The sequence below is a fragment of the Typha angustifolia genome, chromosome 11 (assembly GCF_048772165.1).
Source record: "Typha angustifolia cultivar Huaian chromosome 11, ASM4877216v1, whole genome shotgun sequence".
Lineage (NCBI taxonomy): Eukaryota > Viridiplantae > Streptophyta > Magnoliopsida > Poales > Typhaceae > Typha > Typha angustifolia.
The window spans coordinates 5,066,148-5,093,579 of record NC_133249.1 but is presented as its reverse complement, the minus strand read 5'-3'; the positions used below and the strand labels follow the sequence as shown (position 1 = coordinate 5,093,579).

Here is a 27,432-nt window from a genome sequence, read left to right as displayed (position 1 = left end):
TATCCGATCCGTATCCGAAACTATCCGATCCGTATCCGAAAACTATCCGATCCGTATCCGAAAACTATCCGTATCCGTTTTCTTAGGATATGGTTTTAATTTTTGCTATCCGTTAAATATCCGTATCCGAATCCGTATCCGGATAAAAAATATGGATCCGGATATGGGTTCAGCACTATCCGAGCCGTATCCGATCCGTTTTCACCCCTAATGCTACTTAATAATAAGAAGCCTATTTATATATGTTTAAAAAAAGAAAAGAGGCATTCATGTACTGCTATGCAGTACGGAAGATTCCCAGACGATAAGAAGAGACGCGTTCAATTCATTGGTTGATTTTTCCACAACAATAATCCAAACATTAATTTCAAAACTGGATCTGATTCTCTGACAGCCAAACATATTCGCACGCTGTTAAATTTGCATGCATTCAGGAGATCGATTCAGTGGTCCCACGACTGTCTCCTTTTCCTCTCTAATATTTGGATGATACTCTCCATCGTACTTCTCTCTCTCTCTCTCTCTCTTGCTCCATTTTTCCATCGAAATTATTATTATATTATATAGTAACGGTTAGATTATTTTTATTTTAAAAAAAAGATATCGTAGAATACTATTAAACTTTTAAATCCTAGTCAGTATTTTTCTCCACAAGCCATCTTATTCTACAGCCAACTACCACTACTATTGTCATCCGTCACTCTCTAAAGATCACCGTCACATTAGATATTTATAAATATATCAAATTTTAACTTTATTTAATATTTAAATTTTATCTTTTCACCACGATCTTAAGTTTACGTGAAAGTAAGCCTAAAATTCCTAACTATTAAGATCACTTAATAGTTTAAAATAATTCAGGTACTTATGACTTCACTCTGGAGGCATTCTGTACTTTCAATACTAAGAATTCCGTATATAGACTACTCCGAAGTGATGGCATGATGGTCTTACAATTTTTCATAGGGCTGTTAAATTTGCAATATAAATTAAATTTTTTTTGATGTTATTATCGATATCCTAATCCTTCATGACATATAATAATATGCATTGTTGGTATGCTAACTAGCAACTTAAAATTTTGAGACAATCGATTATTTATACTACAATCAATATTGAAAAATAAAATTTTAAGACAACCGATGGTGATTGAATTTTTTTTTCTTCTTTTTTTTTGGTGTATGTTAGATCCTACTGTTTTATAGATAAATATAATTTAATTTGATTCTCAAATTAACTTAATTATTGAACTAAATTAAGCTTCCAAAACAAGTTGCGCAAGCTAAAACAGTAATTTCTAATAAACTAAGATTAACATAGGTCTTTAAAATATTAATATCGCATCCAAACACCAAATCTCATACGTATCCAAAACTAAATCTCAAAGAATTCATAAATAGTGAAAAAAAATAAAGATAGCTTTAATTATTGATGTTATTCCTAATTTCCTCTTCAAAATAAGAAAATCCTTTCTCCTTCCCCTATAAATACATGTCCTCTCTGTATCTAATCTAAAAGGTCACACTGCTACGTGATTCATATAGGAACGAACCACAACGATGGCAACTCCGCTCCCCCTCGCCGTCCTTCTCATCCTTCCGGCCCTCCTCGGCCTTCTCCCGCCGCCTTGCGTGGCCGACAACATCCTGTACTCCGGCAGCAGCCTCTATCCAGAGCAGTCCCTCACATACGGAAGCTATGGACTTATCATGCAAGCCGATTGCAATCTAGTCTTGTACGACAACGGCAACCCCGTCTGGTCTTCCGGGACCTACGGTCAAGGCTCCGGTTGCCGACTTGCGCTGCAAAGCGACGGCAACCTCGTGATCTACGACGTCGTTAACCGTGCTGTTTGGGCAAGCAACAGTTATAAGGGCGGCGAAGGGTACTATGTCCTCATCCTCCAACCGGATCGTAACGTAGTAATCTACGGTGGTGCAATTTGGGCTACTGCAAGCAATGCCGCAGGAGCTGCAGTTGCTGCTGCTGGAGAAGTGATCAAAACTATTGCCAAGGGGATAAGAATTGATAAGGATGTATGAATGTATGTATGTATGTTTGCATCTATGCCGATGTTGGTATATATTGACAATATAATAAGGTTACCAAGTGCAAGTTAATTTCTCTCGTTAATTCCTACAATCTGAGCACTCTCAAGCTTAAGCTTCTTAAGAGTAATGTAAGATTTATTTGCCTCCTTTGTTATAGTTCTAGCTACCACACGCATCTTGACACAAAATTCTCACTCTTGAGTGGGGTCTAACAGATGAAATTTGCAAAGAATTCGGAGACTAGACCTCCTGCGCGCATATATGTATGTAGTAATTTTTATTAGTTTACATATAATCATAAGCATTCATTTAGTAGTAATCTTTTTTTGTTTCCTTGGTATCATACACATTATACTTTCATAACTAATAGGACATTTATATAGATTTTTTGTATGAGTTTGCAACATGCATAACTATACCTCAATTCATAAATCCTAGAATTACCATGATCCTATAGTGAACCTCTATTTTTTTATTCTAAATTACCTTGGTTCATAGCCATGATCTTCCAGAGAGACGCAATCGTTAGATCTCCAAATAATCCCTTTTAAGTCTGATGGAGAGAGTAAGATAGACTTCACTAATAAACTTTTTTTTCACAAGGAAAGACACTTGAATCGGAAATCTTTGATAGAAAATCCTATCTCAAATCACTTATGATCAATCTCTAATTATAAGAGAGAGATAGAGAGATCAAAGTAGAGAGAGGATCGGAATTCGAAAAGAGGGAGATAGATCGCTTCCTCTTCTCTTTTAATAGGTGCCTCTTCAAAAGATAGAAAAGAATTGATCTGTAGTCTATTTTTCTTATTAGATCTTTAGTGTGTCTAAATTCAAACCTTACCTATATTTTAGTATTTTCTTACTTATAAAATATTATTATATTTAATTATGTTTCCCATGGACCAATAGTATAATTGTATTATTTCCAAACAACTTTATATAATTTAGGCTATCACACTAAATCATAAAGTTATTAATACGTATTCTACACGTTAAAGGCTCCACTCCTTACGACGCATATTAAACCCGATAAATAATACTTAATTTGATCACTTCATAGCAGATCTTATTAGATATTTAGCGGTCTATTATTCAATATATATTTATATTCCATATAAGCCTATATATGTTGTAATTAATTAAAATAAATTTCAACAAATCATAGATTACACAAAGAGAATAGCCTTCTCTGAGATAAAGATTAGATACTCCAATGAAAAATTCATTTAAATACTAGTTCCAACGGCGAGGGATGGGAAAAATAAACTCATAACCACTAGTTCCTGACAACATGGACACTGACTCATGAGCACTAGTACAAATAACCTAACTAGTCACATAATTACGTTGGCATGACAATTGTTTGGTTCTGCTGGTAGATTATTTTATTCATTTCATATTTTTCAGTCGTCTTTGATTGAAGTTGTAATTGTTGCTGGAATTATTGTGTGGAATAAATAGGATTAACCAACAACTATGAACTGTCTTATGATGATGCTTACAGCTTACCTGCTCACAGGTCACAAGTTTGACGTTTGTCACGCCGAACAATATGTGACAGGCTCCTCCTCCCTGTAAGTAATATGTGCATGTCTTGTCTTTATTTAATGCTATTTCATATTTATCTGTAAACAATTCTCAGAAAGATATTGGACAAAAACAAAGATTATGATTGTAATTAAATGTTTGCTAGAATATATATGTGGGGAAAGTTAGGAGGAGCCTTACTTTCCAAGCCAGATTTTAATGCAATCTGTTTGGGGGCTTTGAGTTGCCTTGTATTATAATAATAATAATTTTTACTATTATTTATGAGTCCGAAGATTATATATGAGTCGGATAAAAAATCAACCATTTTAAGATACAAAGATATTTGGGACCCACTAAACTTTTAGACAATATAATAAACTATATAATCTAGGCTTCAAATCATGTGCATCGTCAAACACAATTGCTCCGAATCAAACGCCAAAACCTGCTCTAAGCTGTCGCACTACTGAGCTGTTCTTTTAAGTTAACTGCACTGTCGAGAAGTAAAACTAAGCCACCAAATTATCTAATAATTTTATTTATATTATTATTTAGAGTTATAGTCAAATTTATGATATCCTTGATTATAAGAAAATTATCTACCAACTTTACTAGAGTTGATCGGTGGGAGCCTTGTATTATTTGAGAAATGTTTGCTCACCGGTGACGGCATTACTCACCTATTCCTTCACTGTAGGGTGGTAATTATCATGACTGTCGTTGTCATTTAGGTTAAGTTGATATGATCACAAAAGCTGGGAGTATTTCCCACTTGGAACACCTGCGAACGTTGAGGGTCTATAAGTTACACAATAATTGCTATAAATTATTCTACTACACAAGCTTTATAAATCTCTACTCTTTAACTATTATGCCTATTAAGAAGTAATATAGCACTATCATAGCTAACTAGCGATTCAATAATTATGAGGGAAGAAGAAAAGGAAACGAATAGGAACGTACGGCTAGGAGATGGCATAACGAAAAGGTTTTAATGCTTTCAATTGATTTGACTGTGAAGATGAAGAAAAGAGAAGTTGTTGACACAGTATAAGCTAGATTACTCTTTCAAGAGTCATCACGTAAATATGAACTTTGAATTTCTCTATAAATATCATATCTTGCTAATCTAATATCGTTTGTTCGTAAAATAAGTAATCATTCTCTTCCTATATATCAATAACTATATTGGAGACGATGTACATGTTGCTAAATCAACCATATATTATATCGATCGTCTGAAACACTCTAATCTTTATCTATCTTCCATGAGGATATAAAGAGATGAAGTGCAGAGATATGTACATAATATAAAGATGCACTTCAGTCATAAACATTCATAGTTACATAATATAAAGATGCAGAAGGGTTAAATTTTTACATGCAAAATCATACACTAGTGACTTAGTTAACTTTTTTTAGTACATGATATGTACATTAGCAAAATCATCGACAAGAAACCTTCATTCCAACTTAGAGCACAATCTCATGCAGAAGAACAGTCTGCAACATCAGATGAGATGAGCATCTGGTAAACATGATCCATGTTGGGCCTTCGACTGCGATCCTCCTCGACGCAACCGACCGCCACGTCCAGCACGGCCACCGCTTGCGAGCAGCTGAACTCCCCGTTCAATCTCAGATCGACGAAGTCCGCGACCCACGATCTGTGTCCACTCCTAATCTTCTCCTTGAGATTGCCAACCAACCTTCTGAAGACCATCTCCACATTCTCCTCATCTGCATCCCAATCCGACACTCGTAATCCCCTCACCAATTCAAGGAGCAGAACACCGTAGCTATAGACATCAACTTTAGCAGTGATTGGAAGACTAGAAGCCCATTCTGGAGCAATGTAACCTCTCGTCCCCTGGACTCGCGACAAGACTTGATGACCAGGGCCACCTCTGTTGAAGAGCTTCACTAATCCGAAGTCTGCGATCTTGGGCTCAAAGTCCTCGTCCAGTAGAATGTTCTCAGGCTTCACGTCACAATGGATGACCCACTCTGAGCACTCGTGGTGGAGATAGGCCAATCCCTTGGCCACCCCTACTGCTATCTTGTACCTCTGGTCCCATCCAAGTGAGCAATCCATGCCATGGTTATCGAACAGGTGCCTATCCAATGAGCCATTCTGCACGTACTCATAGACCAACAGCCTGTGCGATGTTTCCGAGCAAAATCCCCACATCCTGACTAGATTCATGTGGTAGATTCTTCCTATGACACTGAGCTCAGCTTGGAATTCTGCCTCTCCCTTGATCACATCCTCCAACTTTTTCACTGCCACTACTCTGTCATCATCCAACACTCCCTTGTAAACACTCCCTGATCCACCCCCTCCCAGCTCGTCCTTGAACCGGCCAGTGGCCTTCTCCAGCTCTTTATAACGAAATCTCCGGAATTGGCTCGATATCGCGTTGTAACCTTCACCCCTTTCCTCTGGTTTCCTCTCCATCCTGGAAAGGAAACACCACCCGATTGTGAAGAAGAGGACTTCTATCGCGAAGATGGTCGCGAGGAACGAACCGAAGTAGGCCCACCTGACCATTCTGTTTGTTCTGCTAAGCGTATCCGAGGAGTAAACCACGGCGGCCAGCGCGGTGGCGTTGCAGACATGATCGCGCGCTTTCTTGGCGTCGGCTGAGATTTCGGCCAATGTCTTTGTCTTGGGGAGCTTCAAGTAGATGTCGTTACCTGCGTCTGGGGAGATCTTTCCGTTGAAGAGCGATGTCTTCGGGTAGCATTTCCCACTCCCCTTCTTGTATCCAAAAGCCTCGCATGCGCAGTCATCAATGCAGATCTTCTTGCATTGCTCGAAAGTTAGCGATTCAGTGAAATTCAGATCAAACCCCCAGAAATCATGGCTCGGAAGAGGAAAAAACCACACTTTCTCGGAACTACCACAAGTCAACTCGAATCTACGCTTGCAACCTTTGCTCCAATCACTTGGGTCGTTGATTTCGAACCCGGGAGGACAAGAGCACTTGAGCTCTGGCATATACTCGCATAACCCATATCTCCCACAAACACCATGAACGTTGCATTGCCCCGGAACTGCGACCCATGAGATCGACCAACTCCCACTCGACTCGTCCAAGCTATACAATCGAAGGTTGCCATCGTAATCCAATGTCAACCTTCTCATAATCCCATGACCCAGATCAGAAGCCCGGAATTCCAACTGATCACTTGCGACGAAGTGGCCCAACTCATCAAGAACTCCAATCCTGCTACTATTGTACGCCGTCCTATTGTTGTCCCACACTTTGTTGAATGGATTAGGCCAGTAGATACTAGTCACCTCAGGGCCGTCGTACATTAGCCTTAGCACGTTATCATTGTCGAAGTAGAAGATGTAGTCGCCCGACGAGAGCAATCCGATGGCGGAGGCAGATACCAGCCTCTTCTCCTTAGTTATCGGCTGCGATGGAAGGAGAGTATCCGTAGGAGAATCGAAGCTCTGCCAGAGAATTCCCCTGCCGTCGCCGGTCACGACGAGGTTACCGTTGTCGAGGAGTTGCATGCGGTTGGCCGACGTCAAGCTAGTGTTGGTTTTCCACACAACGGTGCCGTTGAAGTCTCTTAGGAGGATACCGCCATCTTTGCAGAATTCGATCCTCGATCGCCGGCCGTTCACCGGGCGGTCGCGGTTCGCTGTCCAGGCGACGGTTCTGTGAGCCGAGTGGGTGAACCAGATTGAGAAGGTGAAGGCATTCTTGCCAACTTCGTAGAAGCCACAAGAGAATGAGGCAGTTGAGGAGATCAGAGTGCTGGAGTTATCCTCTACTGAGAGGGAGTGGCCTCTTAGCAGAGAGCTGTGATCTTGTGAATAGGAGAATGGGGTGCAGATGATGATGATGATGATGATGATGATCAAAGTGGTGGAAGGAGATGGATTTCTCATACTTTGTTGTTGTTAGAGGAGTAGGATGAGAAAGATTAAAAGATGAAAGTCTTGGATTTATAACAGTGTGCTTGGCGTCCTATGATTGGCTTGTCAACCAATACTCTGCTCCCAAGTTATTTGGAAGCCATTGGACATTCTAAGCTTTTAATTGAATAAAATGGTTTTGGCTCAAACCATTAACACTTTCCTAAATAAATAAATAAAAAAAAAACTCACACAGAAAGTTTAATACTTATTTTATGACTTGGTTAATAGTTCATAGAGGTGTAATGATATAAAACAAAGTTTAGCTGATAATTCTTTAAATTTTTTTTGTCTAAAATACATTGATGGTGAGATGTATTTAATTCTCTGTCTTATGATAGCTGATATGTAATCAAATCTCCCACTTAGATTCCGTCCAAATCATCCAACGACTTCTTTTGCTCCAAACTTTGACGTCTTTTGGCTCTCAGAAGGAAGAAAATTTTCTAGAATGTTTAAAATGGTTAAGATTCAATGAATTCATACAAGGGATGATGACATAACGATATAATGACATTGAATAGATATGCTAGTTTAATATATTTTAACGGCCAGCATAACGACTTTGAGAGAAGTAAACAACAAAAAGAAGAAAAGAATCTAGTAATTGCATCCGTCTCTTAATGCAATGACCTGAGTCTTCCGTCAGTCTTCCATCCTTCTACCTTTCAATGAAACCTCTATTGACACTTCTCTGGGGGAACTGAGTCAAGTCTTCAGTGTTACCAGTATTCACTCTTTCTTTCTTTCTTTCTTTCTTTCTTTCTTTCTTTTTCTATGGAGACTAATAAAACTAATATAGGGGGAAAATTCTGCAGCTTGGAAGTTTTTGTCTCAGATTTGGTATGATGTCTTGATAAGGTTTGTGTTTGTGAGCTGAAGTAGGTGGACGTCATTACATTGGACATCAGTTTTCAATTTAGTCATAGCTTTCACAACTCGCATTGTTGAGTCCAGGAATAAATGCAATGGGTGGGGAATTTTCTACCAACATTACAATAAGTATGCTTTAAGTAAGTTTGAATATTAACATAATTTAGTTCGAATCTATATTGTTAAATGAATTGTATATATATATATATATATATATATATATATATATATATATATATAAACTGACCTGACTGTTTTTTTTTATTATTCAAAAGTCCGAGGACATTAAACTATTGTTTTAAACTAAATATTACTGATATATCGTGTTTTAGATTAAGTCATTGTCATCAATTTGTTCTTTCTTTCTATCATTTATTTGTTGATTAAGAGTCCTTAACATCAAATTGGCCACTGGGTTGATACCTGCCAATCTTGTGAGACAGCAAGATTGTGACCTCACAGCATCCAAGCCGCCTCCCCAATTTCTACGAGATACTTGGAGTCTGATGAAATTTGAAGGGAACGCAATAATAGAATCTTCCGATTAAAAGCCCAGAAACTAGAGCATCATCTCTTTAAAAGAACACCTTTCTGATAAATTATAATTCTCTTCTTCTTCCCTTCTACATGCTTCTTTTTGTAATAAAATTAGATAATAAACCCTCCTCACTTCTTTTTTTTTTTTTTTTTTCCTTTTTGTTTCCTCTTAACATCAGATCAACACTATCTTCTGCGAAGATCAAGCACAGGCATAAGAGCAGAAGGATTTTGATCACAGAAGAGCATTTACAAAATGAATTAATTAGCACAAACAAGTGGATTGACATCTTATCATGAATAGAAGAAGGTGAGCAAGTGTTCTAAACTCAACCAGTTGTTTTAAAAAACCCAGGCCATCAAAGAAATGTCAACTACTGGCCAGAAGGAACAAGTAATTCCTTGCAACTCCTCGAGAACCGTAATGAATTTTTAGGATTTTGATAATCTAGTACTTCTATCATTAAAAGTTACTGCCTCATATGTCCATAGCTGAATAATATCCTCATGCATCCACCTGATAAGATAAAAGATAAATTTATCATCCTTAGGCGTTTCAAGAACAAATATAGATAGAAAATGGACTTGTAAACCACTTTTCACAAGTAAAGCAGAAAACTTGCAGCATGAACAATCTTCTTACTTGTAACGACTGGTTTCATTTTGACAGAACATTCTTTTCAACGAAATTTAAGTAGCTTGAATCAATAATGTGCCATGTTATGCCAAAGGTTTCTAAGTCTTGTTCTTGAAAAAACAATTTTTGCAGAAGTTGCTGTTCTATGAGTCTATGTCACATAAAGTATGATAAGGAATACCCAGTACAAGTATTTGTTCCTAACTTTGACCATACGAGGAAATAAATATTTCTAATTTGTTTTATGGAAAGGTAGGGATTCAATTCTCCTAATGCACCAAAACATCAGTCAGTAAGAATCATCTTTACAACAACCAATAATATTATATATTGCCTACTTGTATTTTTAGGTTCTTTGACCTTTCATTTCGCTAATGAAATCTATTTGGGTTAACCCCCATTTTCTCTCCAAAAAAAAACCCAACAATATTATATATCAACCTGAACCTACTCCATATGAAAATTTAGTACATATAAAGAACAAACTAAATAGAATCATATACAAAGTGAGAACTGTACCTTATAACAATGGAAGATTCTTGTGAGTGTACACTACCCCTTTATCGCCGTTCACCACTTGTCCACAACCTCTTAAAATCCTGCATGTAATGGCTATCACATATTTAGATAAGCACAAAAATTGTATCATCCAATTCGATCATAATACAGCAGAAAATTATGATCCACTCAGCAAGATCATTAGGAGACAGTAGAAGTCAATTAGTAAACCGTTTATAAGTGAAAAGTCTAGAAGACCATAAGTGGAAGAAAAGAGCACATACCACCGTGTAGTTAACAGTCCTTCAACACCAACAGGACCCCGAGCATGAATCCGGCTTGTACTAATTCCAACCTTCTCAAACCATGTACAAAGTTTAATATGGCAGAAAACATTTTACAAGGAAAACTGCATAGATTTCTAACGAAGTTCAGATAAACCATACCTCTGCACCTAACCCAAAACGAGCACCATCACAAAACCTTGTGCTTGCATTATGGAAAACAGCAGCACTGTTGGAGTTGAAAAAGAAAAGGTGTCACATATAAGTCTTCTTATTTCAATGAAGACGAAAATCCAAAGCTAGTTTCAGTAACAATAAGAAAAGAAAACTAAGCAGAGGCGTCATGATTGAGGTTAATAGGATAGGCTATTTAATAAACTTTCACAATTTAACTACCAATTCTTAGAAAGTAAGAAAGCTATAACTGATTTAATTTTTGGGGGCTTTTTTTAGCAACGACAAAATGATATAAATTATTTGGCCATGAGTCGACAGAGAAAAGATCCAGATATGTAACAAAATTAACTACAAGATACTCTAGTAAGAAAATATTTAGATACATTCAGAAAAACTGAGAATAATAAATGAAACATATGAGAATAAAGGGTGCAATCATGACATAATCAAGCAAAACAAAGAGATACTTTTAGATTACAAATCCATATACACAAGGATTTTAAAATACCTGTCAACTTGCTGGAGAAAGATCTCTGCAGCTTCAAGATCCTCGCTAACTATACAATCAGTATGCCCACTAAAACATGCCAAGGAATCAAATTATGAAATTTAGTTTTTAAGCATCTGCTGAAAACTGAATCTTCTTTGACATAAATGCAAGTACTAGTTGCATCCCTATTGTGGAACTTGAAAGGACAACAAAGTGGAAACATAACCAAACCCTTTAACACATTAGAAGATAGAAGCGGACAGGATGTTAAGTAGTACCTCCCATGACGATGTATATGGTCGATTGCAGTGTGTACGTCGTCAACAATTTCAATTGTGCAAGCCATTGAGTTATACTCATGATGAAATGATTGTGCTTGTGGAATACCAAATTCAGTGCTTGCTCTAGGACCACCATAAAGAGCAACTCCTACAACAGGGTTGGAAATAAACACATTAAAAGACAGAAGCTAATCTGGAATGGCAGAGTTCATCAACATCCAGGAACACACTTGCACACTTACAATTATACAAATTAACTTCTTCTAGGTTCTAAATGCACTTTGCTTATAGTAATATTCTGGTAGAGTAGGAAACGAAGGGAAATTTAGACACACACTGTGTTCTCCAGTTCCTTTGGCATCTACGGCCTATTGTATGTGGTGAGGGCAATTCAAAACCTCGAGATGACAACCTATATAACTCTACAAGTTATTCCCATGTACATAAACTTATCTTCATCTCTTATTCATATTGAGGCTTTCACAAAATAAGCAAGACAATGACCAAAATAATGGCATTATGCACCAGTCTACTACTGCAACATATATGTGTGAGTACAACTATAAGATGTGATTGCAAAACAACCATACCTTCTGTTTTAAGCTCCATTAGTATATCATTGAGGCCCTCGGACTTCACCAGGTCCTTATGAATGAGAAGTGTTTCCTGCATTCAGTAGAATGAGGTTTCAACTTTCAACTTCATTAATCAGGTCATTTTATTTGAAAATGACATAGTCTTGAATGGTGAGATAAAAACAGAAGTTAACATTGAGCTGGAACTACAGAAGAACCATTATAGCACCAAGAAGGACAAAGCTGAGAGTAATGAGAAGAGAAATGTAAAGCAAAAAAAGAGGAAAAAGTGACTAGATGCTTCTTGGATCCTTTGTTCTTCTAGATTCTAAAAGTGTACAAGACAATGAAGAGAAGATGAAGATAATTCTAACATAATTAGCTTCATGGGCAAATTTGGTAAATTCCTCATGCGCCATATGCCTAAACATTCTTGGCTACTTTCATATTTCATAAAAAGAAACATGAGGTGAGTTTCCAAACGGTCCAAAAGTCAACTAAAAGGATCCGAGATATAGAGATGAATTTGGCAGAAGTAGAAAGACAAAGATGGATTTGTTATAAAAGAACAAAAAGTGAGAATTTGGAGCTACGAAAAGGGAAAGAGCTGCAGTAACGAAGTAACCAAAATTGATTAGACACTACTAACATCGCAATTAAGCATATAAAGTGATAGTGTTCAGTAGACATATAAATAGAAGCTGTGCCGAAGGATACGGAAATAACAAGAAACAAGGTCCCTTTTATTATCGAGACATCTAATATAGCTACAAACCTATAATATCTGATGTTTAAAGATCTGGCTAAGTTTCTACTTCGTAAGACTAAGGAGCAGAATAGCAGCTTATCATGAATTCAAGATAGCACAAGACTAGCAACAATACAAGTTTGACACGAAAATAATATCAAAAAAGAATTATCTTCAACATCTAAATTGGGACTCAGTACCATAGCATTGCAGGCTGCAGAATAATCAATCTTTGCATCCAGCACGATCACTTTAGCGATATCCATGTCAGCTGATTTGTCAACATAAACATGGCAAATGCCATCTAGATCACAAGACCAAAACACTAGTCAATTAAACGCAAATAAGATGAAATGAAAAATGTAAATGGAAGCAACTGGCAGTAGAAACTAATTATAAATCTATGATTTAACTTATGAATGAAATTACAGTATTAAGTTCTTGAATTTATCTTACCAGCATGACCTAAAACAGGAATTTTGGTTGATGCCTTGATTTGAGAAACAAGCTCATTGCTACCTCTCGGAATAACAAGATCAATCACATCATCAAGCTGCAAAGATTGTATTATGCGTTGAAGAACATGGTCTTTACCCAAACTAGGGAGGTAAACGTCGCAAAATCACATCTAGTACAAGCTCACCTTTAGCAAATCAGGAATTTCATCTCTTGATGCCACCAGTCCAATAAGCTTTTCACCTACAGAGTCCGGAATAGCCCCCGTAATGACCTGATAAAAAGAACAGATTCCACAATAACAAACATTGAATCCGCATGACTGTCAGTAAAATGTATATAAATTGAAAGAAGTGAACCTTATGCAAGATTGCATTAGATCGCATGGCTTCCTTTCCACCTTTCAAAAGAAGACCATTCCCAGTTCGAACAGCTAAAGATGCAATCTGCATTACCAAGCCAAAAGAATGTCAAAAAGGAGCAAGAGATATCAACAATTTATTAGAGAAGAATTCAACAAATATAACATAGTGAGGACTACAGGCTTGCAAAGTCCTGTGCTGATATGAATTACAGGCTAGCTTGTGATTGACATGCAACAGAAAGAATAGCATCAGAAAATAGTTAAAGAGAAGTTCTAGACATATAGTTCCCTGGTATCTGACATCTAAACATGTCTTTTCGGGTTACTAATCTCAACAATTGAACTCCTAAATATTGGAAAGTGTTAACATGCTGCTTGTATGCATAGCTAATTGGCAAAAACTGCAAGGCAAGTTCCTCAACTTTGTCAAAAAGAAAATAGTCACTATGCATGGCTGCCCATGGCTACCCCATGCAACACCATATATAAATCAAACATCGGACTAAAATTGAAAGATGAGATTAGCAATCAAGGAATATGCCATCCATAGGAATAAGCCTAAATAGTAAATATAACTTATCCCTCTTACTTCATAAGGCAACTAATGCACCCTAAGTGTATATTAGAGGGCTGTTAGAGTAGTGATCAATCTTGAGTGGAATTGAAGATACATTCCTGAGAGATAAAAAGTATTACATATGTAAAACATGATGATTGGCATTCAATGAAGTGGTGCTAATGGTATTTAAAGAAAGAGGGGTTAAGAATGTTCTCTGCAGGAGTGCACTTCCAAAATTCATTTGGAGACATAAAAGGGGTCATTTACTGTCACAATATTAGAACCATCCAGTAGTTTTCTTCATTCTTTGTCAGAAATGAAGCAATAGATAACTACAAAGATGAACAAAATCAAATCAAATTATTCAAAATTACCTGAACTAGAGCATCGGGTCGTGACTCAAAAACAACAAGAAGAACACCCAGAGGGTATGATGTCTTTTCCAATATTAGCCCATCCGCAACCTGAATAAATGTCATATGTCATATTTTAGATCATATTCTTAGCAAAAAAAACCAAATATGTATGATTATGATATTCCATCAAAATTTACAACTTCTGGGCTTTTAAAGAGAGCATATCAAGAAGGGCTTTTGCAAAGAAGAAAAATAAATGAAATAAATCCATGCTTTTAAGATTCATTTAACAGAACCTTTCAAGAAAAACCAACAAGCCTGACCTCTGTTCTTTTCAAAATATTGCCAATTGGTTCTTCCATGTTAGCAAGTACGCGAATGGAATTTGCAAGGCTTGCTATCTGCCATAGGATGAAAATAGAAGGTATTAAACAAGAAAGCACCATGTATTAGTAATTAAATATATCATAAATTTGGAAAAAATAAAAATAAATGCTCAACAACATTCTAGTAGGATGACATCTCTCACAAAGAATCTAAGATAATCAAATGGTGCCTTACCTTTCCTGGCTTCAAAGTCAATCTAGAAATCAAAGGTTTCTCATATCCAGCCTGTTGTGCAGCAACAATATCAGCCTCATTTTCAGCTCTGATCAATTCCTCATTTTTTTCCAGAGCATCAGCTATGTTAAATAATATCCTTTTGCGCTCCTCTGGTGAGGTGTTCTGTTAACAGGAAAAAGTTATCATGCTTAGGCAATCACGTTAAGTAGACATTCAAGAACAGTTCTAAGAAATAAACCAACTTAGGTATAAGAGCAAAACTTATCATATACCTAGTTTACAATGGATGATCCATGAAATATGGCAGATAAAATATCTGATGTAAGAAAATTTCTATCATGAAGTTTTAAGTTATGAAATCTACCTGGAGATGCCTGGAACATTCCCTTGCTGAAACTGCCAGCTCACGTGCACTAACTTCTTTACATAATGCCCATAAATTTGCATCCCGATGGAAGAGAGTACCAACTTTCTCACGTTGAAGTACTCTCTTGATGCTATCAGTGGCAAAACCACTTGAACAACAATAAGAAAGTCAAATTCATGCTCACCACAGTATTAGCATCTAGCTGGTTCATTAAAAAAACAAAAAGAAAAAGAGAAAAGCTGTAGCCTTTTGTAATAGTTTAAGAAACTTCTCTAGTCAGACTAGAGATACTGAGATATGATTTCTTCATGTAGCAAATGTAGAACAAGAGACGGAAATCCAGATTGGGCCACTTAATGTACTAGTATGGGAACAGACAAAAACAGTCCAGCTTGAACCACCTCAACAAGACCAAGATTATTAAGAATTGGCATCTGCAGCAAGTGAAATCTTACTACCACCTGAAATATACAGTCTTTGGTGTTCGAAGTATTTGCTGGTTCTACAACCAAGCAGCAACACTGTTACAGGGAGCCACAACTTAAAGGCATATCACTATCTACAATTAGTGCCCTTTTATAATGATTCCAAATTAGTAATGAGAGTCAAACATCAAAGCAAGTCAGATGATAAATCTTACTATTAGCAGAAGAACATCTCAGCTTCACTGTTTCCTACCATAGGTTAAGCTTCACATTTCAACACTAGCAATAGCATGTCAATGAAAATTTACTATTAAAATCAGTATTACAAATGTATTAGATAATCCGAATAGACACTATGATCAGTGGATAAAGTAGCCTTATCGAGAAAAACAGACATGATTTTATAAATGTTATAAAAGACTTAAAAGTTTCCCAAAAGTGAATTAAAATTGTAAGGTGAAATTACATCCAATCAGATAGTTTTTACAGTCGTTAATGAATAGAATGCTTTCTGCTGTTGTTAAACTCTCCAATCAAGATTCACAGTAATCTGAAATGGCTATAGAGCATTTTCTCAGGTTGATTATATACTAAGGAACAAATGTATATCATGTTATGCTATGCCAGAACAAAGTGGCATGTTGCTCAAAAGTACTAGCAAATGAAAATTAATTCCAAATAAAGTAAATCTTAAAAAATCATTAACGGGATTTGGGGCACTAATTACCTTGTGATTATGACAGGGACGCCTGCAGAAGCAGCACAAACTGCAGCCTTTACTTTAGCAGTCATACCTCCTCTTCCCACCCTGGATTTATCTGCAAAAGTAATCTCTCCCTGGTGTTTTTCTTTTATGTATGTATGGATAAGCTTTGATTGAGGTTCACTAGGCGGCCCACTATACAGACCCTCCACATCACTGAGCAAAACAAGAAGATCAGCCTTTAATTCTAAGGCCAATAGAGCAGCTAAACTGTCATTGTCCCAAAAGATGCCAGAAGAATCCTGAAAGTTACACAAGCTATTAGATAAAGTAGTAGATAGTCAAGTGCATCAGAATGAATTTCAAAGCAACAAGAAGAATAACAAGCTTTTTGCCATATAGTCCTCCAATAAGCTAATTTTCTCTTCTGTGCATTCAAATTAGCGAAGTGCAGTTTGTAATATTACACAGTTGGATGAGTCTCTACTTCTTGCAAGTTAATGGACACAAGATGAGTCTGCGACTGTGGTATTTGCCTAATTGGTTTTCTCAATCACTTAAAAAAAGAAGTGATCCCAAGATAGCAAAAGACAATGCTCTTCCAGAAGCCATTAAAGAGAAAAATAAAACCAACAAAGAGACCTCTTGCAAAGGATTATAATGAACAGTACCTCATATGGAGCCCTCCTGGTGCTAATTGCATCATTCTCGTTGAACACAGGAATAACCTTATATGCTAGCAATGAGTTAATAGTTTGACGAAGCTGCATTCTAAACTCTGGATCCTTAAAATCTCTATCAGTCACAAGATGTTGAGCAGTAGTCACATCAAGCTGCATAGTGAATTAGACCGGTGGAATTATATGAGAAGCACAGGCAGTTAAAAATACATTTAAATAAATGTCAGTAAGTCAGAAACTAAGTCTGCATAAAGAGGATGATAGCCTGAAAGAGCACCTGGGTGAACAAGGAAGCATATAGAGCCATTAGCCCACTTTGACCAACAGCAGCACAAGCCTTTCCATCCAATTCTCCTTGTGGTTTTTGGAGATCAGAAAAGCTGCAATAAAGTGAAAATTTTGAGTGCAAATTCTGGGAAAATTTTCTTTATGGGGAGAAAAGATAATGAAAAAGGGGAAACAACCTGCTATTGAGAAGTTTCCTGTGTCTAAGCGTCTGGCGTCCGACAGCAATAGCACCTGAAGTCACTAAGATTACCTCAAATCCTTGGGAATTCAGTTCTTTAAGCTGAAAATATCACATTGTAGTTAGGAGGCAAGTTCCAATCTTTGAAACACAGGATCGTATCATCAATGGAAGGTAAAAAATTACATTCTTGCCGGTCCAAACATACCTGTTCACAAAGAGCTCCAAGTCTCCCCAAAGCCAATCTCCCATCTGTTCTTGTGACAACAGCAGTCCCGACCTGCAAATTTAAGCAAAATAAATATAAAAAAAGGAAAAAAAACATTTCTTTGCAAATGATAGCAGAAATTCCAAAACTACAAAATCTGGATCCAGAGATAAATAATTTTTATTCACAATGAAAACCAGAATAGCCAAAAGTTTGAACTTTGGCAGTCAGGTTGCTGTTATCAAAATGTTACAATAAAAGGGGTGCCTAAAGGAAGACCTCATTATTTTCCCACGGCCAGTTACCCATTTGGGAGCAGGGAAAATTCTCTTCCTACAGTAAATAAAGAGAGCCACTCTCCCTTATTCTTCTCACCCACCTATCTCTCTCTACTCAGCTCGACTCATCTGTTGGGTTTAAATTAGGACTCTTACTCTAATTTCCAGTGCATGGGAACTTCTTCTGAAATATAATAACTTCAACTCAATTTCAGTCGAAGCAATACAAGACTTATGATCAAACTGTCCCTTTCTCTCATCTCATAAAGTACGGCATTCATGACGACTAAAAAGAAAACACAATAATAACTCCGAAACAAAAAGAGGGCGGATCATTTCCACCGCCTTCATAACAAGTACACGTATCAAGAAGTGGGCATTGGTAACGAAAGGAGAACAAAAGAGAGGTAAAGGAGCAAACTTTGACGATAATGCGCTTCACATCCTTCACGAATTCCCGAGTCGGATCCACGGCAACCATTATGGAGGGGGAAGAGAGAAACGAGGAGATCACACAGGAACGCTAAGAGGGCGAGAGTTTGGTAGAAGTAAAAACCCTCGATCACGAGTTGCGCTCCTGCCCCTTACGTTCGCCCCCTTACGGTGTATTTATAGCTGCGACGCTGCGAGAGGGATCGCTTTGTCGCCAAGCGGCGAATGGTCCTTGGATCTCGCGGGTTTTGTTTAATCGCAATTCTGTTAAGCTAATTTTGAAACGGCATCCTCTCTCTTTCAGGGAAATGCTATCTTTGTTCATTAAATATTTACCGGATATATATATATATATATAGTTTATAAATTATAAATTATTAGAAATATCTCAAATTCTCGTACCATTAATTTTCTATTATTTTTTCTATTCATAAATTATCACGTCACTCATATATTACTAGATTTGCAACCTTTATACACTTATTTTCTAAGGAAGAAAATAAACATTAATTTACCCCTTATAGTATTTCTATCATTTTAGAGTTTCTTTTTGTTTAATGTCGTCAAAGGTGTGAGATTTCCAATAGTTTATCCAGTCTATCTCTACCCAAAAGAAATGTTTAGAGATGATTGCGAAATTAGGTGAAAGAGTTGAAGTTGAATTGCCTAATATATAATTTCGATAAGATTTGATTGACAAGAAGTCTCCTTTTTTTTTTTTTTTTTTTTTTAGTGCGTTGGTTGGTAGCTTTTTGAGGAAGGGCCCATAAGATATAAACATATTAAGCCAATGATTTAACTTAATAGCATATAAAATGTGAAACATGGTTCATTCCTATATTTATCTTATTGTTGCTTATAATATTCATAGTTACAAGATGCCCATAAAATTTTATCTTAAAAACCGTTTGGGAAAAAAATCATTTCACCCCATGCATATTTTTTTATCATTCAAGCACTCCAAATATTCTCTTCAAATATATATATATATATATATATATATATATATATATATATATATAAGAGAAGTAGGGCAGCTTAAGTTACTTCAATTGATTTTTTTTAGTCAGTCAGAGTAGTCATTGTGCATACTTTCAATACTCATCATCCCATCCTAGCAACGTAAAATTACTTCCATTGAAAACGTTCAAAAGAAGTTGGCTGCTGCCCTCTTGTGGTTAACTTCTAAGCTCATAAAAGTATAATATTTCAAGTAGCATACTATTCAAACATGCCGGGCATAAGCCGTTCTACGGTCATTGGATAAAGTGTGGGCATGTGCTAGTTTGAATTAAAGAAAACTTGTTGTTAAAACAAATCCTCAATACTACTAATATTTATGTTTTAAGTCCTTGTTGTAATGTTAATTTGTTGACCAATGGCCAACAACTCAAGACCTCTTGCAACGAAAATAGTATACGGGGAACAGGTGGAGTCAAATTTGTGATGATAAGATGGCTTTCATGCAATCAATGCATCATAATTTCCGACTCAGGAAAATGATCTATATTATAGTAACAGGTTTGTAGAGTACTCTGTACGGCTTAGAAAAACTCGTCCACTATTAGGACATCCTCCTATTTGAATAGTTTTTCTTTTAGAGAGAATGGTCAACTTGTCATTAGATTTGCCTACGTATATGTTACATGATTACATCAGAATTCATATATATATATATATATATATATAGTATCACATTTATGTATAGCAGCTTAAATCAAAGTTGAAAATATCCATTATACTACTTGTATCTCTACCTGTATCCCTGTTTAACACAAATAGGGTCACAAATTTACTATCCAGTAGCAGTAGGAGAAGTGGGTGAGGATATGATTTTACCACAATCCGTTCCGTGCCCAATTCGCTTTCGCCCTATTAGCTGTAGGCTGTAGCACACCCCACTGCAAGACCTGGCATTTAAAAGCTTATTTTTTTAGCCATAGAGGTGCAGTTTGAGCAGCTAAGTGCTTAAATTTCATTGCACTTGAGCCATCTTGCCCCAACTATCCCAACACCAAATTCCATAGTCTTCACTCTGCTCTTCAGCTTTAATGCATGAGGTGCTTGATGAGTGTAATCAGATTACAATCAATATATCAATATATATATATATATATATATATATATATATATATATAATTAGCACGTATCTAATATACCACACTCAAAGGATTGGAAATAGGACTGCTGCTACTGCTACCATTTCCTATTACAAGATTAAAAGTTAACTGTAATTCTAGGAAATAGAAACAATTTTGTTGTCGGAAAATAGATGGTCTAATGATTCAAGCAATTAAGAAGCCATTCTAGTCCCTGATGGTGACAGTCTCTTGCTTTGCAGCATGGCAGGTGAACCAGTTGACATTATTCCGCAAACCTAACGTTGCTTAGAAGTGGCACTTTTTTTAACCTTCTCATAAGAAGAAGCATTTGTAACATCCATCTGCTACACATGACTAAACTTAAAATTGATCAAGTCTCCCGATGGAAACATAAAATGGGGAACTCACTCCAAAAATTGCATTGCTGATAGAAGAAAGGGGTTAAGAAAGGGCATGACTGTTGGTACCAAAACTGCGGTCTCCAGCATTTCCCAATCCTGGAACTATGAATCTGAGTAGTGAATGTACGAGGATTAGTAAAATAAATAAATATTAGAGAAAAACATGTCCAGCGAGATTCAAATTTTTGTCATTTCATAGTTGTGCATATTTATGTGTGTGTGTGTGTGTGTAAGCAAAGCAGATAGATTGGTATTATATATGATCTTTATCACACAGGATCAGAGCAATACCCTTTTTCATTTACGTCTGGATCTATCATTCCTGTATATACATGAAGTCTGAAAAGAAAGCCAGCAAATTTTTTTGTTCAAAGAAAATTTCTCCCAGAAGTATATAATGATAAGGTAAATATATAAGCCTTACTTACCCTGGGAACTTTTCACTAAGCTTCTGAAGAGCTGGAGGTGCAGTAACAGCAGATATCTACATTTGCAGCTTGATCAGGAATATAAGATACAGAATAGCTAAAGCTAAAGAAGTTGACTGGAAGGAGAAAATATTATTGCACTCACAACTTTTATTTGCTTGCTGCTAACTCCACGATCTTTCAACAAATCAATGGCTGCAACTAATGTACTTCCTGGGAAAAGAGTTGACCATAAAAGATAAGACATGGACCAACCCATACAGGAAGAGAAATAAAACAATTAGATCGGAACAGGAAATTGCCAGTTGCAAGCATAGGATCCACAACAAATACACGGCATCCCTCTGGAAAATTGTTGGGTAATCTGCATTCCGCAAATATATATGACAGTTGTTACTTCTTCTGTTGGTCAATGTAATATGGCAGTTATAAATTGCAAAGATATCTAAAGATAGAATATCTGGTCTTACCAATAAGTTGCTTGAAAGAGGCAGGGTCTCTATTTGCAAAAAATTGTACAAGAGAAATGAAAAAGAATAGCCACATTTATTGAAGAAGACAGTATAAAGCGATATGATCTAGGAGAGGAAAAGAAAGAAACAACCAAAGCACAAAGCTCCAAATATGAATATACATTAGAATATGCAAGAATCGCAGGCACATACTTGTTCAGATATATAGATGGCTGCAATGTTGTCTCATCTCTGTACATGCCTTCATTTGCAAACAAAGAAAACACCATTACATAGATATATTCCATTATATAACAAAAAGATCACCAGAAATGACTTGGAATTCAGAATAGTTACAAAATCACTGACCAGTATCAAGCAAACTGGCAAATATTACTTTATTCTTTTTCATGTACTTACCAATATGCAAACAAGATAATTATTTCTGTAAGCATATTCATTAGAAATTAAGATTGGCATATGAAGAGCTGCAACCATTCTTGTCATGGAAAATTCAAAATAACTCAAAATGTTGGAATTTCCCTAAACCAAATTTCATGCCACAAATGACTTTTAGTACAAACATAAAAGCAGGTCATGAGAAACACACATATGGAAGCACAAAAGGATGTCAATTTAAAGAGTAATAACCAATAAGCCAAAGTTAGTCCAAATTACATAATATATACTATAATACAAGAAGCCATCATTTTTCTGCATCTTTGAAGCATATCTAATTTCTTACATTGCCATTTCAACAGACTAAGGCATCAAAACTTACCCAGGTGATAAGTTATTGTTGCTGGCAAAACAGATGCAGCATGCTCAGCTAGAGCAAGACCAGCTCTCAATATGGGAACAATCTGCTACGTCAATAATCCATCATAAAAAAATGATCAGTAAAATAACTTGTCATCTGTCACCATGGTAATATGAATTTACTGTAATATTATACTAATGAATTGCCCTCAACTCAATAAGTACTGCTAATTTATGTACCATCACAGGCTCTCGTGGATCGATAAATTCAACAGTGGCAACACCAACCGGTGACTGAATCTCTCCGGTAATTGTAGGCTGCAAAGAGAAAAAATGTTAGGTAGAGGTATATGGACTGCTAGATCATCTATAAAGTAATCAACCGAAGCATTGGCATGCATTGTTTGGTAGCAAGTGAAAATTTAAGACATTATTCATACTTGCCTAATTCTAGAAGTAATGCCTTGAGATGAGCAATAAAGGATTTTGAACTTGAAACAGAACAATATTGATCCTTCTATGGTTGGAATAACTTTTAACAAAGATAAAACCTAATAGATACAAATCATATCCGATTTCCCACTTTATTCTGTTACTACTCTTATGCCCTCATGGCTGTAAAATATCGCAAAAAGTTGAACATGATGCAATCAGCCTTTTAAAACATATCGACATTAACAACATCAAACTCACCAACCAATCTCTCGAAGCCTCATATATGAGTAATCTTCCAAGCTCTGCCATTGCACTCTCTAAGACAATGACAGAAAAGAGGAGATAGGTAAGAAAGAAGGTGTACCAAAATGAACTGCCGTAATTTATTGAAGTAGATTACCTCCAATTCACCTCAGAACAGCTAAAAGGAAACATTTTGAAATCGAAAACAAACTTACTAAAGATGGCGCAAGGAGTCTGCTCGTTCCTGAGAACAGAGATCCAATGCTTGATCAGCGGGTGCGGCGGAACCATAACCTGAGCTCAAACAATTTATATATATAAAAAAAAACATTGCATAAGAAAACTCCAGATCTTAAAACAAGCGGCATTAGAGAACAAGAACTCTACCAACATCCTCTCATCCGAGACGGCCTTAACCTCGATTGCAGCTCTCCGCCTCCGGATACTTAACTAGGATAAATGTATACAGATAGAGAGAGGAACGGATTAGGACCATAAGGAGGGGATAGACTATCAAGTAGACTAAGAAAGCATACCTTATTGGATGAAGGGTTTATGGAGGAGGGAAAGGGGAGTTGGCGAGAAAGCATCGGCGTATTGGCTATGGCCGCGGCCATGGAAGTCGCGGGAATTTTTGGACAGTGAGAAAGAGAGAGGTTTACAGATAAGAGCGTTGCAGTCTTGCAGATAGAGTTAGGAAACGGCATTTAAAAATGATATATTATTTTTGCAACTATGCCCTCTTACTTTCTTATTTTTATGTATACCCCCCTTAAAATTCGATATTTCTATGTATACCCTCTATCTTTGTACAAAGGAAAAACATACACACACAAATAGTAAATAGTTATCAACATTTAAACAAGAGATTTGTTTAGAAGGGTATACATGCAAGAAAACCCTTTCAACTATATATCAACATAACACAGCAAGCCATTATATATATATATATATATATATATATATAAAGAAAGTCTAATTATTTTTTCTAGTAACTAATTGAAGGTCATAAACCGATGCATCGAAGGACTCCATTAGCAAGCACTTGAGCTCCAGCATGCAAGACCTTGCTCACCCAGTGCTGTTTACGAGGAGGTTCTGGATCCGTATAATAGTTATTGATGACAAGGCGAGGCGAGTAATAGACCACCGTGTTCGTCGCAAACATAGCTCCATTACACTCAAAAGGGCTCTCAGGTGGACGGAAGACAACCTTTGCCTCTTTCACTGCCATTACCATCTTCTCATCCATTCTTCCAACCTTTGCTTCCTTTGCTCCTCCCATGGAAACCGAGAGAGAGATAGAGAGCTATAGAGAGAACTGTAGAGAGCTATAGAGAGAAGAAACCTGCTGAGCCTTAACAACCATTTATAAAGAGAAAGCTAGCTCCTGGGAGAGAGACTATTTATGTAAGTTTGAAGTGGGCTTCTGAGCTAGTTTATACTTCAGAGGTTAGAACTCAAGGGAGAAGTCAAATGGGTTTTACTATATAGAAAGGCGTTAGTTGAAAACTTGTACATCTTTGTAAGTTGTAACTATAAATATTGAAGGCAATTCTGACGACTCACAAGTAGGAAGTGTTGCCTTTTTTTACCTCCCTTCGTTTCAAAGTATACTGTTTATAGATGTCATTATACCGTAAGGTTTATTCATAAGTCAAGGTGATATATTTCACTCGGAAACGTACCATCTTGCCCCTCATTCTTAATAAGAAACGATCTTGAAATGAAATTTGTTATTTACCAATGGCAGGGAAGAATAAAGTATCGAAAACAAAGTAAATGCATTATGTAAGAAATATGAATGCATCATATCTTATCGGAAAAAAAAAATGAAAAGAATTGTGAAGGAGAGGCTGAAGAATTCTTCATCAGAAAATGAGTCCCTTAATGTGAAGAAGGATTGCTAAAAATGCCATGGCCGATGAACAAGGCAAATAAAGCTAAGTTAGATTGTACATAACAAACATGATGATTAGTTTCTTGATTCATATTTCTCGATCCCACAATTCGAACGCCTTTCGAATGACCTCAAACACTAACACCCTCAAAACTCTCAAGTTGTGATCGGTTTGAACATTAATATCGAGCGTTCGAACGCCCCTTTCCAATTTAAGCCAAAGACTTGACGATATACATCATAAAAGAGTTTAAAACAAAACGAGAGGCAGTACAATTTTTCATCAAGAAATAAGTCCTTGTGAAGGATTTCATAAAACAAACATGGTGATTAAGCTTATTAGCTAGTTTGCAGAAAAATTAAAGCAATAAGCACAATGAGCAAGCCATAATATATATATATATATATATATTCCTTACCTGCGTAACCAATTCCAGCATGTTCAGATGTGTCAATACAAAAATATGTCAAACATATGGCTTACGGATTAGCATTGAGACATCTATCCAAGAGATTTATCCTCTCTTCACCTGTCTCGTTCCTCCTTCCATCATGTAGAATTGTAGATGCATGTAAAGAAAAGCAGTCTTCTCTAATACTCTATAGAGATGTTCGATTGCAAACACAAACATAGCAAGCCATTATATTCACGCATACAGAAGTTCATATACAACAATTCCATGGAAACCACACTCTATATATTCCAAGTATGCAGCAAGCATTTAAAAACAAATCCGTAAGTATAAAACATCATCGCCCAAATAAAATAAACTTCTATATCTTTTTCTTCTCTCGATCGACGATCATAACAAACAGGCTAAACGGAGTAAAAAGGCAAACAATTTTGTGGCGGCATGCTGAAACTTTTCCGGCCAGGATTTTTTCTTTTTGTTGGTGGAATTAAACCCGAAGGTGATAATAACCTCAAAAGAGAATCGGAATCGATTCTCCTTCCGGCGCTTCGAACCAAAAGTTCGAACAAATTGCCAACAGGAGGAGCGTGCATTCGCTGCCATTTTCCTTTGATTTCTCTTGAGCACAATTGCCAAATATACAGATCTTTTTTTTTCTCTTAAATAGAGAGATATTATCTTGCCAAGGGTTCTCGCGAGCTATAAATTAGAGTAGCTTACAAGTATGTTCAGTTCTTAGCTGGATAGCAAAATAAGGAGTTTTCGATTATAAAATCGCTTTTTGAGAGGCAATTTAGCTTTGGTTGCTGATGAGAGTTGGATGCCAGAGATTTTTACGGTAAAAGAAGAAGAGAAAGAAACCATGCATTTCGGAGCTTTCATCACCTGATTTAGCTGGCACAATGTTTAGGATTCAAAACTACTGTCTTTTTGTTTCAGTTGCTCCTCTTGTTTCAATCGTTATTGCCCACAGAGATCACAGTGTAATAAGATTGATCATGGCGTAATCGTACACAGGATAAATCCTTCCGGCCCCTTGTTTCACAGTAACAACTCGTTGTCGACGTCGATGGTCCGGGGTTTTAACAATTTAATAATATTTTATTTATTTGTAATAAATAGACTCTTCGGCTATAGATAATATATGCGCTCAATTTTATATAATAAATAAAAAATTAAATTATAGAAAAGCTTTGAATTGGTCTTTTATATATATAATTCTTCCTTAAGTATGATTTAGGATAATTATATATTTAGATTCTCTTAATTATTAGATCATTTTTTACTTTCATTATTTTATATAGTTTTTTGGTTAATTATACTTAAATTTTTTGAACTACTTATTGATGTGACATTTTGATAGCCTCAACTATCTAATATCTCTCTTATTTGATAATCATAAAAAAAATATTAAATTATTTCTTTTAGAGAACCTAGAATTAATCATATGACAATTAAGTGACATGTTCATAATGGAAAAAAATTAAATGGGCAATAAATAGGAAGAGTATTTAGAAGGTTATACATACTTAAGAGAGCTAGCATGCTAAACAAAATATAATGATGTGATCTATGTAAAAATAAATAATAGTTTAGAGAGTTGATGCTATTTTCTCTATTCAAATTTGACCTCTCCCATCTATTCAGAATCACTAGACTCATTAATATAAAAGTTACTGTTTTCTAACCGCTTAAGTTTCTAGAGTAGTACGAAATCAGCTACAATATTAGAGGAAAGAGAGGGTGGGAAAAATATATTGAGTATGAGAGAGAGAGAGGAGAGAGAGAGAGAGGAGAGAGAGAAGAAGAAGAATGATGTGTTG

At 36.3% G+C, this 27,432-nt stretch overlaps 4 protein-coding genes across 4 annotated transcripts; 1 reads left to right on the top strand and 3 right to left on the bottom strand.

Annotated features, from left to right (window-relative positions):
• The first annotated feature begins 1,559 nt into the window (after positions 1-1,559).
• Positions 1,560-2,042, top strand: LOC140769851 (mannose-specific lectin-like). Its single transcript, XM_073110735.1, has one exon. The coding sequence runs from the start codon at positions 1,560-1,562 to the stop codon at positions 2,040-2,042; it is 483 nt and encodes a 160-aa protein (XP_072966836.1).
• Positions 2,043-4,927: 2,885 nt separating this feature from the next.
• On the bottom strand, positions 4,928-8,502 carry LOC140770715 (putative receptor protein kinase ZmPK1). Its single transcript, XM_073111975.1, has one exon. The coding sequence runs from the start codon at positions 7,489-7,491 to the stop codon at positions 5,071-5,073; it is 2,421 nt and encodes an 806-aa protein (XP_072968076.1). The 5' UTR covers positions 7,492-8,502; the 3' UTR covers positions 4,928-5,070.
• A 637-nt stretch (positions 8,503-9,139) lies between these two features.
• LOC140771458 (delta-1-pyrroline-5-carboxylate synthase 1-like) lies at positions 9,140-18,628 on the bottom strand. The gene is made up of 21 exons (XM_073113025.1): positions 18,466-18,628; positions 17,767-17,838; positions 17,557-17,660; positions 17,370-17,472; positions 17,084-17,245; positions 16,437-16,714; positions 15,282-15,432; positions 14,915-15,079; positions 14,677-14,754; positions 14,372-14,461; positions 13,434-13,520; positions 13,262-13,348; positions 13,075-13,171; positions 12,819-12,922; positions 11,886-11,961; positions 11,293-11,443; positions 11,033-11,101; positions 10,510-10,576; positions 10,348-10,418; positions 10,085-10,164; positions 9,140-9,445 (listed from the first exon to the last, which is right to left on the bottom strand). The coding sequence occupies exons 1-20, from the start codon at positions 18,523-18,525 to the stop codon at positions 10,086-10,088; spliced, it is 2,151 nt and encodes a 716-aa protein (XP_072969126.1). The 5' UTR covers positions 18,526-18,628; the 3' UTR covers positions 9,140-9,445; position 10,085.
• Positions 18,629-20,590: 1,962 nt separating this feature from the next.
• Positions 20,591-23,966, bottom strand: LOC140770755 (uracil phosphoribosyltransferase-like). The gene is made up of 12 exons (XM_073112017.1): positions 23,833-23,966; positions 23,684-23,746; positions 23,512-23,590; positions 23,312-23,370; positions 22,859-22,936; positions 22,641-22,722; positions 22,073-22,121; positions 21,710-21,771; positions 21,553-21,620; positions 21,408-21,463; positions 21,271-21,318; positions 20,591-21,089 (listed from the first exon to the last, which is right to left on the bottom strand). The coding sequence occupies exons 1-12, from the start codon at positions 23,911-23,913 to the stop codon at positions 21,020-21,022; spliced, it is 795 nt and encodes a 264-aa protein (XP_072968118.1). The 5' UTR covers positions 23,914-23,966; the 3' UTR covers positions 20,591-21,019.
• Positions 23,967-27,432: the final 3,466 nt, after the last annotated feature.

What these genes read in the sequence shown, in the direction of transcription:
- LOC140769851 (XM_073110735.1), top strand. Translation starts at nt 1,560, where the DNA reads ATGGCAACTCCGCTCCCCCTCGCCGTCCTTCTCATCCTTCCGGCCCTC.
- LOC140770715 (XM_073111975.1), bottom strand. Translation starts at nt 7,491, where the DNA reads ATGAGAAATCCATCTCCTTCCACCACTTTGATCATCATCATCATCATC.
- LOC140771458 (XM_073113025.1), bottom strand. Translation starts at nt 18,525, where the DNA reads ATGGTTGCCGTGGATCCGACTCGGGAATTCGTGAAGGATGTGAAGCGC. An exon ending in ATGCTTCCTTGTTCACCCAG is followed by an intron (nt 17,246 to 17,369) that starts GTGCTCTTTCAG and finishes TTCACTATGCAG; the next exon opens with CTTGATGTGACTACTGCTCA. An exon ending in GTCCCTGTCATAATCACAAG is followed by an intron (nt 15,433 to 16,436) that starts GTAATTAGTGCC and finishes TTGTTGTTCAAG; the next exon opens with TGGTTTTGCCACTGATAGCA.
- LOC140770755 (XM_073112017.1), bottom strand. Translation starts at nt 23,913, where the DNA reads ATGGCCGCGGCCATAGCCAATACGCCGATGCTTTCTCGCCAACTCCCC. An exon ending in GCAGCAAGCAAATAAAAGTT is followed by an intron (nt 21,464 to 21,552) that starts GTGAGTGCAATA and finishes CTGCAAATGTAG; the next exon opens with ATATCTGCTGTTACTGCACC. An exon ending in CCAGACGTAAATGAAAAAGG is followed by an intron (nt 21,090 to 21,270) that starts GTATTGCTCTGA and finishes TTCACTACTCAG; the next exon opens with ATTCATAGTTCCAGGATTGG.